Source organism: Carettochelys insculpta, chromosome 18, assembly GCF_033958435.1.
Source record: "Carettochelys insculpta isolate YL-2023 chromosome 18, ASM3395843v1, whole genome shotgun sequence".
Lineage (NCBI taxonomy): Eukaryota > Metazoa > Chordata > Testudines > Carettochelyidae > Carettochelys > Carettochelys insculpta.
In genome coordinates, this window is record NC_134154.1 from 4432756 (window position 1) to 4448250 (window position 15495).

At 43.4% G+C, this 15495-nt stretch overlaps 1 protein-coding gene across 2 annotated transcripts in view; it reads left to right on the forward strand.

The window, feature by feature from the left end:
• Nucleotides 1-15495, forward strand: part of SPPL3 (signal peptide peptidase like 3) — a 78409-nt gene that overhangs the window by 27761 nt on the left and 35153 nt on the right. The window contains exon 2 of one of the 2 annotated variants that reach the window (XM_075013093.1): nucleotides 9126-9203. In XM_075013093.1, coding sequence (XP_074869194.1) covers nucleotides 9126-9203 — 78 coding nt within the window. Of the gene's footprint in view, nucleotides 1-9081; nucleotides 9204-15495 lie in introns of those variants that run through there. The other variant, XM_075013092.1, reaches the window with a different exon arrangement.

Here is a 15495-nt window from a genome sequence, read left to right on the forward strand (position 1 = left end):
TGTCTCACCAAAAGACTGTTTTAATCAACAAAACTTGGTACTGTCGACATGCCGCAAGTTTTTCCTTCCAAGCTCTCTAATCACTTGGGAAAGTAGGATCAATCTTTCCCTGATAACTTAATGGATGACTTGGCAAAGTATGGATAGTTGTAATGTCCCCGGCAGGTAAGATAAAACAGAACAGGTGATTAAAAATGGCGTCTCTGGAGTCTGGCTATTGAATACCATTTTTGTTGAATGAAGTAAGGGCTTTTTAGTGAGCATTAAAGGGCGTGTGAAGCTTTGAAGTGGCGTCATACATACCTGTTTTTTTTTTCAGAAGTTGGAAGGGTCTAGTGAGCTTAATTAAAATGGAGCTATTTATACTACCCACAGTTAAGGATAGATAGTGGAACCTACTTAGCACTGCTGGGCTCTCGAAACTTGACCCATTGAAAAGTGAAATGATTTTAGGAATATGAACTCTTCTAAATCTTAAGTCCACACATTAGTAACAGGCACTAGGCATCAGAATTATAGGCAGTGGTGGGCAAAATATGGCTCACAGTCTGGATCTGGCCTGCCAGACCTTAAGATGCAGCCCATCATGATATTCTGGGCTGGAAACTGACCAGTGGAAGCTGCCCAGGCCATGCTTACAGATGTGAAGGCCCCCACCCCAAACTCCCAGCAGTGGGCAATGTAGACGCATATGGCCTCAGCAGCTGGCCACCTTGGCCATGTCTACACTAGCCAAAAACTTCGAAATGGCCATGCCAATGGCCATTTTGAAGTTTACTAATGAAGCACCTCATTAGCATGGGGGCGGCCACAGCACTTCACAATTGATGTGGCTCGCCGCCGCGCGGCTCATCCAGACGGGGCTCCTTTCGAAAGAACCCCAGCTACTTCCAAGTCCCCTTATTCCTATGAGCAGATGGGAATAAGGGGACTTCGAAGTTGCCGGGGTCCTTTCGAAAAGGAGCCCCATCTGGATGAGCCACGTGACGGCGAACCGCGTCAATTTCAAAGTGCCGCGGCCGCCCGCATGCTAATGAGGTGCTGAATATGTATTTCAGCGCTTCATTAGTAAACTTCGAAATGACCATTTGCATGGCCATTTTGAAGTTTTTGGCTAGTGTAGACATAGCCCTTGAGTGATGTGTGGGGGTGTACAGGCAGAGATTCTGTAGTGCCTGAGGATCCTGTTGGCTTGGTGGTCGGGAACTGCCTAGGGTAAGACCCTCCTGGAAAAAATCTGCACTTTGGCACCTGACACCATACCTCCATCCCAACTCCTGGCCCCAGCGCACAACCCAAATACTCTGCATCCCCTCCTCGCTCCCCTGCATTAGATCACAATCCAAACTTCTGCATCCCAGCATCAGGTTGCCAGTCTTTAGCAGAACCTTCAACCCCTCCTGTAATTTTCCCCTAAGTCAGAATCCTCTTCTGCACCCATACCCCTTCCTGGACCCTGCTGCAGGTCACAACCTTCTCCTTCATCCAAATTCCATCTCAGATCTCACCCCCCGACTTCCAACAATATTGGATGAGTACAGCCCTTTACTACTTACCAAATTCTTGGAGTGGCCCCCCATCAAAAAATATTGCCCACCCCTGGTTAAGGTTTCTTTTGAATTGTGCCTTTAATCTGTGACCCAATAAACAAATGTCTGTTAACCATGTAAGTGGCTAGATTAGAGGAGAGATTCAAATTGTTCATATGTGCTCTGTTACATATACCTGTCAATGAACAAGTCAGTTGTCAAACAATTAAACGTTTCATTTTCATTTTAAAATGAATCCAGTTTCATTTTAAAAACTCACTGAATACACCATAGTGTGAAATAAAGATTGTGGATTGAAATAAATGTTGTTTGCATCCTTTGTAAGGCTAATGACACACATAAAAGAGAACTTCTGCATCTGATTCTCACTTCTGTGCGTACCATATCTTAAAATTGTGTTGTCTCCCGAAAGCATTTTAAATAGCATTTTTATTTACAATACTGAACAAATACTTCTGAAATGTTTAATATGAAGCACTTAAATGTGGGACAGCCTATGTGCTGTACTGAAAGATGTTTTTAAAGCCAATCCAGTGAGTGGGATTTTAGAAAAGCAGTGGAAGCCTTACAGGAAACTAAACTTTGCAATGTTAAAAGTTGGTAAAGATGTGGGCTGCAGCATCAGTTTTAAAATGATATAACTATTCCTCTAAACAAAATGAATGGCCTGTGTTTCCATTGAATGAAAGTCAGCTAGCTGAACTGTTATGTTTACTTCGTTCTAACAGTTTGATTTAGCATCACCTGAAAGGTGCTCAAATATTAACTACAGTGAATGATATAGAAATGCCTATTAAATAAATTAGTCTCTCTCTTTGCATATATTTTGGTGAAATGCAACTGGACTCTTTTTCTGAAAATATCCCATTTAAGATACAGTTTTCTTTCTGTGTTGCCCCTATTTGTTGAGTTATGCATGTTGTAAATGCACAAAAGGGAAGAACACAATGGTGACATGGATAAACCTTTCTGCTGTTGAATGTAAAAGACCCTGTGTAAGGGGAGTTGATATCTAAAGACATTACCCTTCAATATGCATTCTTTTACTATTTTTCTCTCTCAAAATTCTTTGTCCTTGGAGCTGAGAGACCAGAGGAGTGGTATATACTGCTGGTATCTCTGCTTTGTGGGCTGAAGTTTTTCATTGGATTTAATTTCCTAGGCTCTGAGCTCTCATGGCTGCTTAGTAGCTAGTGCTCTGTACTGTTATCCAAGAAACCCAGATTTGATTCATGGTCCTGATGGCCTTGTTCTTTGGCCCATTGTGGAATGCGTGTGCTTCAGAGGCGTATTACTTAACACAGATGGCCAGTCAAAAGGCGAGGCAATGCAAGGCACCTCTTAAATTTAGTTTTACAATCAGTCATTGCACAATTGATAAAGTTTTATGGAATTCCTTTTAAAATCAGTAGCTGGAGACTATGGCAACAATGTAGGAATCAAAGATGAGGTTTGTGATAATACCAAGGGATTTGACTTATGGCTGCCACAATGGATGGTGAACCTCTGGAAATAAATTCAAAAGAATAGCATGCAAGTGGATAAGGTAGAACGAGGAATTTAAAGAAAGTGTACATGTTGCAAGAATAAGTGAAGATGGCAGTGTTGAAGGAGGCCTTTGTTGGAAACTTCTAAGTAGTCCAGTTAAGGGAACTCTAATGAATGATGGTACATTGCCACAGAGGAAGAAGGAAAAGTGGTTCATGGGCTGGACTTGGGTGGGAAGAAAATAACCTGTCCTTGACCTCTGCAGTCTAACCATGATAGGTTGGCTATGGAGACTCTTTACTAACTGATCAGCATATTCTCCAGCTGAGCACAAAGTACCGCTGGGGATATAGAGGTTATTCACTTTTGTTCACTCCCTATTGTAACTTGTACCGTGGGACATGCTTTCCACGCTTAGGCTGTGTCTACACATGCCCTGCCTTTCGGAGAGGCAGGTTAATGAGGCACTTCGGAACAGGTTAATGAAGCACTGCCATGCATATTCAGCACCTCATTAGCATAATGGCAGCCAGTTATGCTTTGAAAGTGCTGCTTTTGAAATGCAGACTGGCTGTATAGATGCAGGAGCTTTGAAATAAGCACCACGCTTTGAAATTCCCTTATTCCCAAAACAGATTGGGAATAAGGGAACTTCGAAGTATGTGGTTTATTTCAAAGTGCCTGCGTCTATACAACCAGTCTGCATTTCGAAAGCAGCACTTTCGAAGCATGACTGGCTGCCATTATGCTAATGGGGTGCTGAATATACATGCCAGTGCCTCATTAGCCTGTTCCAACGTGCCTCATTAATATGCCTTTCTGAAAGGGAGGGGCATGTGTAGACATGACCTTAATATATGAGGAGCGTGGAAGTGGTTTTGTGGCTGAATAGCTCAATATTTCTGGAATTGTTCTGTACGTAAATGTCTATGGAGCTGTCTGTGCCAGGCTGAAGAGGTGGCTGCTTAGATTGATGTGTAGACAATAATGTGCTCATTGTACAGCTGACACACAGAATATTATAGAACAGTGCTTGCTGTGTCTCTGTTCTGGCATGCCTTAGCAGGCTCTTTTGCAAGCACTTGCCCTTAAATCATCGAGAAAGAGATGTCTGATTGCAGAGCAGTTGCTAAAATCAGCAATGGCCCTGCAACACATGGAAGTTCAGAATTTACTTCTCAGTCTTGGAGAAAACTTAAGGTTGTTCTTTGACTGCTAACAGGAGGGAAGAGTTTGTGGAGTATTAAATTTAATTGTGGATTTGGTGGTGACGTAAATGCTTGAGTTGAAATGCTTCATCCATTATGATTCCTAGTAAAATTAGTGGGCTTGAGCTTATTTTCAGGGCCCCTGCTAGCTTGGTTAAAACTACCTTCTAGAGTGTATGTGTGATTGCAGATACGGTAGCAAAAGAATATTAAGTGTTGAACTTCTCCAGAAGAACTTGTGGTACTTTCCAGAGCTTGCAATTCTCCCTCTGTACTTGTTGGTCTGTTCTCAATTGCTATGTGGTCTTCCCACATACACCTCCCTTCCCAGAACAGTACTCAGCCAAAAGGTCCTGTATTTTGTAGACCATGTCTACCCTGCAACTTTTTTGCAAACAAAAAACCTCTCCGAGCACAGCAAATCACAGCCCTGTAAAATGCCACTAAAAGCGAGATCCCAGCACTGTTGGCTGACCCCCCTCATTGAGATGGCTTACACAGAGCACAGGTAGAGCTCTGTCCTAGCACTAGTGCAGTGGCCATAGTTTAAAGCAGGCGTGTCCAACCTGCAGCCCGCAGCCCACGGGCCGCATGCGGCCCTGGACAGCTAGTAATGCGGCCCCACAAGATTGTAAACTTTTAACATTATTATGTGATTTATATACATTAACTATATTATATATTTTATATGTGGCCCAAGACAATTCCTCTTCACTCAATGTGGCCCAGGCAAGCCAAAAGGTTGGACACCCATGGTTTAAAGTGAAAGTGCTTAATGATGTTTTTAAGTATAGATGTAGCAGTAGGTGGGGGCCTGTGTTTACAGTTAATTTAGATGTGAGTTCACACCTGTAAATCTTAATAGGTTTGAACTGATTCCATAATAAGGTTTCACCAAGCTCATGATATTGTAAAACAGTTCATCATAGATTTGGAAGGAACCTTGAGAGGTCCTCAACTTCTAGTCCCCTGCACTCCTGATAGGACAAAGATCGTCCCTGACTCCTCTTTAGTTCTTTTGGTGTTACAATGAATGGCCCTCAAAGTGAATGTCAAACATTAATGAAAATGCTCTTAAAATAATTTGAAGTTTAAGATAAAAGCCTTTAGAATGTGATTCTGCTCTGAAAAATTATCCTGTACAAATAACATTGTGGGCAGGGGGAGGGGTGTCTCTCCTTTTTTGTCTCCATACACTTAACAAGACTGTGAATTTTTTTTTTTTTTTTTTTTTTTGTTTTAAACTGACTGGCTTCACCAAGCTCCACCTGGGCTTTTAAGCAAATGGAATGCTCGCTTTCTTGTGCATATGTATCAACAATAAATGTTGTGCAAGCCAAACTATGCTTCCAGTCAAATCTCTGCATCACTTGACATAGTGTAACTGACCAACTTTTGTTAGTGAGAGAGACAAGATTTCAAGCCACAGAGAGCCCTTCTTCAGGCCTGAAAAGGGAATTCCCAGTATCATAACAAAATGCATGATGGAACAAATTGCTTAGCATAAGTTGTTAGCACATATGGTAAGGGACCATTCAAGGTAGAGTGGCCTGCTAACACCTCTGCAGTCAGAGGACAGAAAATGGGGTGAGTGGGTTATAGATTTTTGTAATGAACCATAAATCCAATCCGTAGTTTTTGTTGTCTAGCAGAGTAATGAGTTTTAGCTCCTAGACTCATTTTTGAGAATATTTGCTTTGAGGATGGATGACTGGTATGTCAGCTACGGAGTGACTGCTTTGTGAAAAGTGATCAGGCACAGGTGATAGTGTGTTTTCCTCTTTTATCCCTTTCTTGTGAGTTTATTGAGTGTAGTGATTGTTTGGTTTCATCCTCATGATTGTTACTGAGACTTATTATGCATGGAATAAGGTATAAAGCATCACAAGTTCTTCGAGGTGTGTCCCCGTGGGTGCTCCACCTAGACCCCTCAGTTCTTTCTCTGCTGCCGTTCGCCCCACTTGGAACGCGTAGTTGCAGTCCAGAACCATGTGTAACCAGCACTGTTCACTCAACCACAGACACACTTCGACAACAGATGCAAACACAAAACAGATGATAAAAATCAACCAATGACCCAGTGCCTTTACAACCCTCTATATCTTTCCAGATCTTTTGAGAGGTTGGTCAAGGGCAGCATCCTAAATACACTATGGCATTTGGGAACAGACTAGCATCCTTCTGTTGTGTGGAATAATATTACCATGGACAGATGGCTGCTTGAGATACTGCACACTGGTCACTGCATTCCTTTTACAACGACCACCCTTCACCTGTCCCTCCTCATGGTCACGTCTCAAGGATACCTTTACTCAGGAGCTACAGCACCACCGGGAGCCATGGAGCATATTCCATGGGACACCCTTTGGATTATCTGCTGCCCTCAGAGTACTTTCTAAGGTACTGTTGGTGGTTGTAGCTACTCTCGACCTACAAGACACATTTTCACATCACAATACATCCAGAGCAGAGACAATTCTTACAATTTGCAGTCCACAACCATAATTTCCAATATATGGTTTCTATTTTGGATTATCTACTGCCCCTTCTGTTAAATGTAATCTGCTAAAAAAAAGCATAATTTTTCTTCTGCATAGTGAAGTTTCAAAGCTTTATTAAGTCAGTGTTCAGTAGTAAAATTTTGAAAGAACCGTAACACTTTGTTCAGTTACGAACATTTCAGTGGTCATAATTTTGAGTATCTTCACTACTGCCTGCTGCAGCTTTATACCAACCTAACTTGTTGACCAAAGTTTATAGTGTAGATACAGCCTAAAAGTTCTTTCCCAGTTCCATTGCTGTAGTCTGTCTTATGATCCCATTCCATTATTTCTTTAGTTACAAGTCTCTTCAAGCAAAAACAGGAAATGCCTGTTCTTGGTTTCCCTTTGTGTGTTGGAAATAAAAAGTTGGAGTAGGTGGTAACATGAGGAAGGAGAGTGGAAAAACCCAGGCATACTTTTACCCTTTGTAAGTAAGCGAGAGGGTACTTTTTGTCCTTTTTCACTATTGCTCATCTTCATTCTAGTGATTTTAATTTAAAAAAGGCTAAATCCCCCTTCTCAGTTCTTGTTCGTCACAGAAGTCTTTATCATTTTACTCTAGTGTATATAATTTCTGTAGTGCAGAATACTGAAGTTGCCTAAGCTCTTGATGATACCTGCATACTGAAGTACAAAGTAGCTGGTAAACTAGGTTACAGTAACCTTGTGTCAAGTTATGACTTAATGGTAAATTTTGTAACAGGGAATATTGAGAATAGATTTGCTTACTCTTGTACCAGCCAGTTACCTAAGCTTGTAGGGGTGAAAAAGCAGTGGTCTGTTGAAATATTAGCATTGATATGTTGTACTGTGTAGTTCATCAGGTGGGGATGATATACATAAATTGATGACTATCTCTAGTACACACAATTCATATATTATAGAAGAAAAACAAGTTAATGTACGTAAAGGCTTGTCATAACCTGAGTGGTCAGTCATCTTCCAGACATTCCTTTTTGTTTACAATCACTTATTGGCAATTTCTTAGCTTTCAGACCTCTGAAATACTTGCTTCTAAATTTTTGTGTGGGTTTTAGGAATACTACAACATGCGCTCCCCATGTGCTAGACATTCCCTTTTGGTCTTATGAGGGAAGGAGCATTGTGTAAGGCATTTGGCTATCATAGTAATGAGGCTTAAGGATTTAAAATCCTGTTTAGTTAACCAGCTAAATGGGTTTGGGGGGCAGCTGTCGCTATCACAGACAGGCATTGCTCCAGCCTAGCTGGAACAACCCCCATCCATGCTAGCCCTGGGCATACTTTAGGGTGGTGGCGTTCCAGCTGGGCCACCGCAAGGGCCCCTGATGCACTGCAGGCAGCAGAAGTCCAGCCAGGCTGAAGCAGCCCCTGTCAGCAGTAGGAGGGCGACTGAAGTTGGTTAGATTGCCATTTTATAAATTTTTCTGACACTCTCCCTATCCCAAAATTTGTTCTATAAATTAGACAGTACAGTTCAGTCTCTTGCGGGATAGGGAACCACACGCCACCCACCTTTGCATATGTTTCTGAAATCTGGTTTCTCAGGAAATCAGTGCAAATAAAATGGCATTACTTACCAAAACCTCCATCAGAAGTTCTGTATCAAAATATTTCCATCTTGCATGTAAAGTGTAGTGCGGATATAGTTATGAGGGGTATTTTCTCTGAAATAATGCTTAGTCACGTTCTGTCTTTTTGATTTACCAATTCAGTCTTATAAGTAAGTAACGTGAGAAAGTTGCATGTCATAAGCCTGGATTCATTAGATAAAGCTAAAGCATTTTCCTGCTCCCCCATGTCTTGGCAGAAGGCCCTGTATGGTGATCATGGCATAGGTCACATTTGATCACCATTTTCAGGGGGTTGTCAACCAAAATAGCAAGAAGAGCTATTTTTTCCGATTCGGTAAACTCAATAATTTAAGAGAGACAGTGCATGTGAATGCAAAACACTATTAATAAACATCAAACCCTACTTTTTGTAGGCCCCATTTTAAGAACAGTGTGTACACAGGCCGTTTGTACACAGGCCACTTCCTTTTAAAACTTCTTAATTATGGCATCGGGAGCCACAATGAAATCCTTAACGAGACCTGTGTGGCTCTGGAGCCACAGGTTGCAGACCTCTGAACTTTTGAATGGTGCAAATAATCTGTGAGTCTGTCATCGAATAGCACAAGCTAATCAGCCTGTAACGTGTTTTCTTATTTGGAAGTGGCATTCTGAGAATAGTTATCTGCTGATTTGTCAGGCAGTGCCTTATTTGTTTTGTTAGTAGGGCAAAGAGTTATCAAATGACACCCAAGAGGTGATGTTCTGTGGTGACACATTGTGCCTTTCTCTCCCACATTCTAGGGCATATTCCCTTGTGGATTCCAGTCAAGTGTCTACATTCCTGATTTCCATTCTTCTTATAGTCTATGGCAGCTTCAGGTAAGAATGTTTTATAAACCTATTGATATTTTAGATGAAAACTTGCTCATGAAGAGTATCTGCATTCATCATGTTAGTCATGTCAAAGCATACTTGTTATGCTGGGGAAGACACACCTTTCACTTACAGCTAGACCTCTTATAGAAGACACAACAAAGAACTGACTAATATGTAAAATAGTTAATGGTCTGACTTCAGTATGTATGTTCATTGTTTTTATCTTTGTCAGAATGATACTTGTAAATGGACTTTAACTTCAGCTTCTTAGAATTGTATAAAGAAGAGGGAGCGAATTAAAGGACCTAGCCTATTTGGAAGATAAGTTTCTGAAGTACGTCTGAAAGCAAATCAAATTTCAAACACGTATACCACAGTAGTGTTTTACACTATATATAGATTAAGTTGCCCAGGGGCACATTTTCCCTACTATTTGAAAATACATATAGGGCATAAAAGGAGTCAACCATGTATTTTTGATACAGTTTATATAGCAGCATCACAGAGGACTGTGTAACTTTTTGTCACTATTTTTCCACATCATGGAATTGCTGGTTGCTGTATCCTAAACCTCTAAAATATGAGAGTGTCTTGGGAAACTAAATTAGTTGACTCTTGCATAGTAATAAAGTTGTGAAAGTAACTATCCGTTGTGCTAGGGTTCTCCAGGAACGATGGCCATTCTTCTTCAAGTGCTCATTCATATCTGTTCAACTTAGGTATGGACGTGGTGGGCTGTTGGAAAGTTCTACCCTAGCTGCTACTTGTTTGGTTGGCTTTAGAGCTCCATATATGACCCTGCCCACTTGATCGCCCCATGGTTCCTTCTTACCACCAGTGTAGGCTTTCGGTTCCATGGTCAATCCTGGACTTGCAAGGAGTGCGGTGTTTGTCTTGGTCAACTCCTCACTCATTTGGCACTTGCACCACCATGGTAGGAACTCACGTGCTCCTGGATTTACCAGGTCATCCGGTGCCAGTTGGTCCTTCGTCAATGATTGATAGATACTGGGCAGTGGAAGAATAAACAATGAGCTCCCTGGCATGTACTCAGGCTCTTGCCCCTTGTTGAGTATCCACTGGTAAGCCTGCACTTCTGACTGCTCTTGCTTGGGTGCAATCACCTGACATCTCAGGCCTGCTGTGAGTCCTGGCACATCCATCTGAGGCATCACCAGTAGGACTTGTCATGCTGGTCACCTTCGCAGCCTCCTTCTCTGTTGCTGTCAGTGATGGCCCATTCTCAATCAAGGGCCTCTGCTACAGGTACATCCAATTCTGGATCCTCGGCACACTCTGCCTCTGGGTCCGACGCTTGGCACCGTGCCTCACTAGCCCCATGCCATCTCTTCAGTGCTCATCTTTGGGCTCTGGAATCTGTCTGGTGCAGATTATGCCCCAATCACATCCCTGTTTAGGAACTTGGTCCCATTACCTGCACCAGTCTGGCTCTTCTTGTCAGGACCCTTGTGGGTAGGCTGTTGATGCTTGCCTTCTTTGGTGCCCCTGCTCCCTCAGCATTTCTGCTCCCTGTGCAGATCTCACTCTCAATGCAGGTCTCCTATCTTGGCACCAGTCCAGGTCCCAACGCTGGTTCTGCTCTTGACGCCACTCTCCCTATCAATGCCAGTCCTGTTCCTCATGCTGTGATGCTTCTTGGCACCTATCTGGGAGCTGGTCTTGCTCCCAGTGCTGGTTCACTTCTTTTCCTGGCTTGCCGTGGTATCACTCTGCTTGATGTCACGCTGGTAGGCACTGGTCTGGCTCTCAGCGTCCTTTGCCCCAGCGCTGGTTCCACTGTCCTCACTGCTCTCATTTGCCATGTCAGTCCTGTGAGACCATTCGCACCAACTTATATGTTGGCCATGCTCCTCCAGGAATGACTCCTCGCTGGCCTTCGCATTCACTTCTGCCTCGTTCCATGGTCCTGAAGTGTGAGAACCTCAAGGCCTGGAACAGGACTCTGCTGCTTCCCAGTGCCCTTCTGCCTTGTTTCCCTTCTGGACACCTAGGGTGTACTAGGAATCACTGAGCACCAAGCCCTCTTCCTGGTCGCATAAAACTACTACCTCAAGCCCCTAAGACTACTGTTAGCCACGCCCCTCAGGGTTCTCACAGCCCTACTGCTTCTGTGGCACTATCTTATCAAATAAAGTATCCAGCACCAATGGCGCCTCTGTTGTCATTTTCCAGCTCCTCTCCAGACAAGACTGTGGCAAGTACATCAGCCATGGGGTCCCTGTCCACTCACTAAAGGGTGCTCCAGGAGCTTTTCCATCCTGCGGCCACCAGCTTTAATCTTCCAGTGGGTGAAGTCAGAGTCTCCTGACCCAGCCTGTGACATTCAGCCCTTGGAAGGAACCTCGCATGTGGCTATGCACTTTAACAAGATTACCATGATTACTGCTTCTACTGTTTGGCAGACACTGGCATCTATTCTCCTGACTGGTCATGGGGTAGAACGCAAGTACTTTGAACCAGTAAAAGGCTAGGAGAACCTGTATACTCATCCACCACCCTGCTCATAGGTGGTGGATGCTGTAAATGAAAAAGAGCACTAAGGTCAACAGGCTCCAGCCCCAAAGTCGCCAGATACCTCAGCCTTTTTGAATGAAAGATCTATTCTGTGGAGGCCTTATGCTTCGGGTGGCTAACTGGCTGGTTGTTTTCAGCTGCTACAACTAACTCCTGGGTTGTGACCCTCAAATGCAAAAAAGGAACCTCAGTTACCTGAGGAACTGAGGGAGCAGTTCTTGGCCTTTATGCAGGAGGGCAAGGTGGGGTCTTGGACTTGCCTGAAGGCAGCTCTGAATGTGGCTCTCTGCACCTTGTTCTGTTGCATTGGGCATAGCCCTGCGCTGAATGGCCTGGCTTTTACCTTTGGGCCTTCCCCCAGAAGTCCAACAGACAATCCAGGATTTTCCTTTTGACACATGTTGTTTGCTCAGCAGACTGACACCCATCTCTACAACCTCAAAGATTCTTGCAGTATCCTGAAGTTTTTGGGCATGCATATGCAGGCTATGCAGTGGAAACCATTTAAACCACAGCCTCAACAGCAGTTGAGGCTTTTCAATCTCAGGGGTGCTTGAACTTTTACCCTCTCAAGGGGCATTACTTCTGCTGCCAGCCTCCCCATCAGCAGTCCAAGACTGGTCACAGCCAATCAGTCCTCCTCCAAGCACTCCTTTTGATGGTGCTCTCAAGACTGGGGTACCTGCATGACTAGTTCCTATCCTGCCATTTCTAAACAGACTGTTCCTCCTGGACTGGTTGGCCATCATGTCGGACTGCTGGGTCCTCAGGATTATCTCGTCAGCATACGCCATCCCATTTTATTGCCCCTGCCTGTCCCTCTTCATGGACCCTTCTCGCCAACAGCTCCTCCTCAATTAGGCTCATTTACTTTTTGGCTTAGGGGTGGTGGAGGAAGTGCCCTCTCTGTATAGGGGTTGGGGGCTTCTACTGCTGCTATTCTCTGGTTCCCAAGGCAAGTGGTAGACTGCGACCCATCCTGGACCTCTGAAAGCTCAACGTTTGTGGTGTCTCAAGTTCCGCGTGGTGTCTCTGGGCACCATCGCCCCCTCCAGGGACTGGTATGCCACTCTCGACAAAAAGGATGCTTAACTTTCTCATTTCTATCCCTCCCTCCTGCTGTTGGTCCACTGTGAATCTGAAGTACCACCTGCACCTTCAATTTATCACCCTCCCTTTCGGGCTGTCTGTGGTCCCCTGAGTGTTTACCAAATGTATGGCAGTGGTGGCTGCCTTCCTCTGCTGCCAGGGTGTCCAGGTTTACCTGTATCTGGATGACTGGCTTCGCCAGGACCGGTCTGCAAATCAGGTGCAGGCCCAAGTGGTCGTTACCAGACAAACTCTGGACAGGCTGGGCCTACTGCTCAACTTGTCAAAATCATTGCTGACCCCCTACTCAGTGCACAGAATTTATTGGGACAGTTCTCAGTGCCGTGCAAGCCAGGACATTCCTCCTTGATCAGCATTACCAGGTTCTTATCCAGCTATTGCGCTCCCTGTTGTTTTGGCTGGTGGGATACTTGGCAGCCTGCACATACATGACACCATTCACCAGGCTCTGTCTCTGCCCTCTTCAGGTGTGGTTGGCCTCGGCGTATCATCCTGGCCATGACTGTCTAGAAATAGTTGTGACCTTGTCTTGCCCTGTCTCCAACGCTCTCTGCCGGTGGATGTTTCTGTGGAACATTCTCAAAGGTGTTCCCTTCCATGGTCCTCAGCCCACTGTGTCCCTGGTCACGGACACGTCAGCCTTAGCTCTAGGTGCAAGAGAGGATGCACCTAGCTGATGGCTAATGGGTAATATTTGTGAAGTTATGGGTAAACTTTGTTTTTTCTGTTGTTCGATGTTTGAATTTACATAGTAAAAAGGGTGACTTCATATACTCTAGGGATGTGTCTAGACTAACCACCAACTTCGAAGGGGGCATGGTAATTAGGGTGTTGGGAGATTACTAGTGAAGTCTGCAGTGTGTATGTAGCACTTCATTAGGCTAAATCTCCCCCACAGCAACTTCAAAGTGTGAAACTATGAAGTGCTGGCTTGCATATAGCCACAGGTCAATCTCGGGTACTTTGAAGTGCCCGTGCTACTTCCAAGTCCATTTACTCCTCAAAATTTGTATCACATACCACACTTCTCCAGTTGTCAGAGGTAATATTAGTGTGCCAGAAGGACTGTAACCATTTATGCCCAATCTTCTCTTTTCTTCACCTGCTCAAGGGTCATGTTACAAGCTCATGGTGCCTTTCTTCCCCTCCTTTTAGGAATGCTGGTATGAACCATTTCTTTGTTAATAGGTGACTTTATCAGATCTTCCAGTCTCATTTCAGGCAGAATAGGGACACCAGATGAAAAGTGAGTGTCTTGAAATCTTCCCATTGTTACAACTGCTCTTGCCTACTGGGCTGTGCTGCCATCACAGTTCTTTACTGAGCAACCTGGTGCTGATATTCTCCATTTTATGGAACGGAAGAACTGTGTAACCCAAGCATCTGAGCCTCTTCATCATTTTACTTCAACTTTTTTTTTTGAGGGATAAATATAACGTGCATAAAGTTTTATTTTAAAGATGTTAACACATGAAGATAAAGGAGCTGAAAATTGGGGGAATTACTAGTATATTAAAATATACTTTTTTTTATGATCACTGTATTACAGCTTTCCTAACTTGTTATAGATTATCATTAACAGTTTTGGGGAAGTTGGCTTAAATTGTTTTTTATATATTTAGAGGTATAAGGCATTGTTTAGCTTTTTCCTGAAGTGCTTTGACTTTGCTTTAGGGACCTTTTTCCCTTAAGCACAGTTAATATTGTTTTGGGATTGGGTAGAGAGAGCATGTTTAGCCGATCAGCAAAATATTTTCAAACAATAAATTTTAAAAACAACATAAGGATTTGTCTCCAGTGCTAAAGAGCTGTATGGCACAATTCGTTCAATACTGCTTTGAAACTTACAGATACGAGTTCTAATAAAGGTATTTGAAGCACTGCTGAGAACAAGTGGTATTTAAATCTCTCCTAATTTCTGCAGTGGAAGATTTAAACCTTAGGGATACAAGAGGCACTCGGGGAACAAATCAGTCTCTTGTGTTTAGACTTTGGGCAACTAAAGCATTTGTATAAACAAAATGGCTCACATGCAGTGTCTTCATTAGTTGACTTTTGCACCTTCACGTTTACAGACAAGCAATATGTGTATTTTTTACAGTGAAATTACCTTTGAGAGAGAGCATGATCTTAGTGTTCATTAGAATGCATGTTAATAGTACTGAGAGAATGAAGGAGAAGGTTCTAGGAAGAACTTTGTGTGTCTTTCTGTTTAAATTAACAAACCCAAAGATCACCTGTGTCTCCTACATAAAAAACTGGTTAAAATATCTGCTATACAGATGTTCTATGCCATGAATCAGGATTAAGATTTAATAACTTCCATTTAGGAAAAAAATATTTTTAGCAGACAGATGCTTGCCCTGTTCTCTTGTTTATCCCCACCTGAAATCCTGCACTGATACATTCCCTCTGTCAAGGCTAGATGAATACGTTTCCATTAATAGTCAGTAGGTTTGCAACCACCCTTTCACTCAAACAGAAGGAAAGGGTTATGGGGCTGTATTTCCTTCCCTGGGCCTGAATACACTGACTCTGCTATGTTCTTGTCCTCGTCTGCTTTGTGAAGCTGAGGTCCCAAATTCTGAGTTGTGTAATTGCAGTTTGTTGTGCTGCTGTAAACTCCTAAGCTAGCTGATGAGGCTGTTTT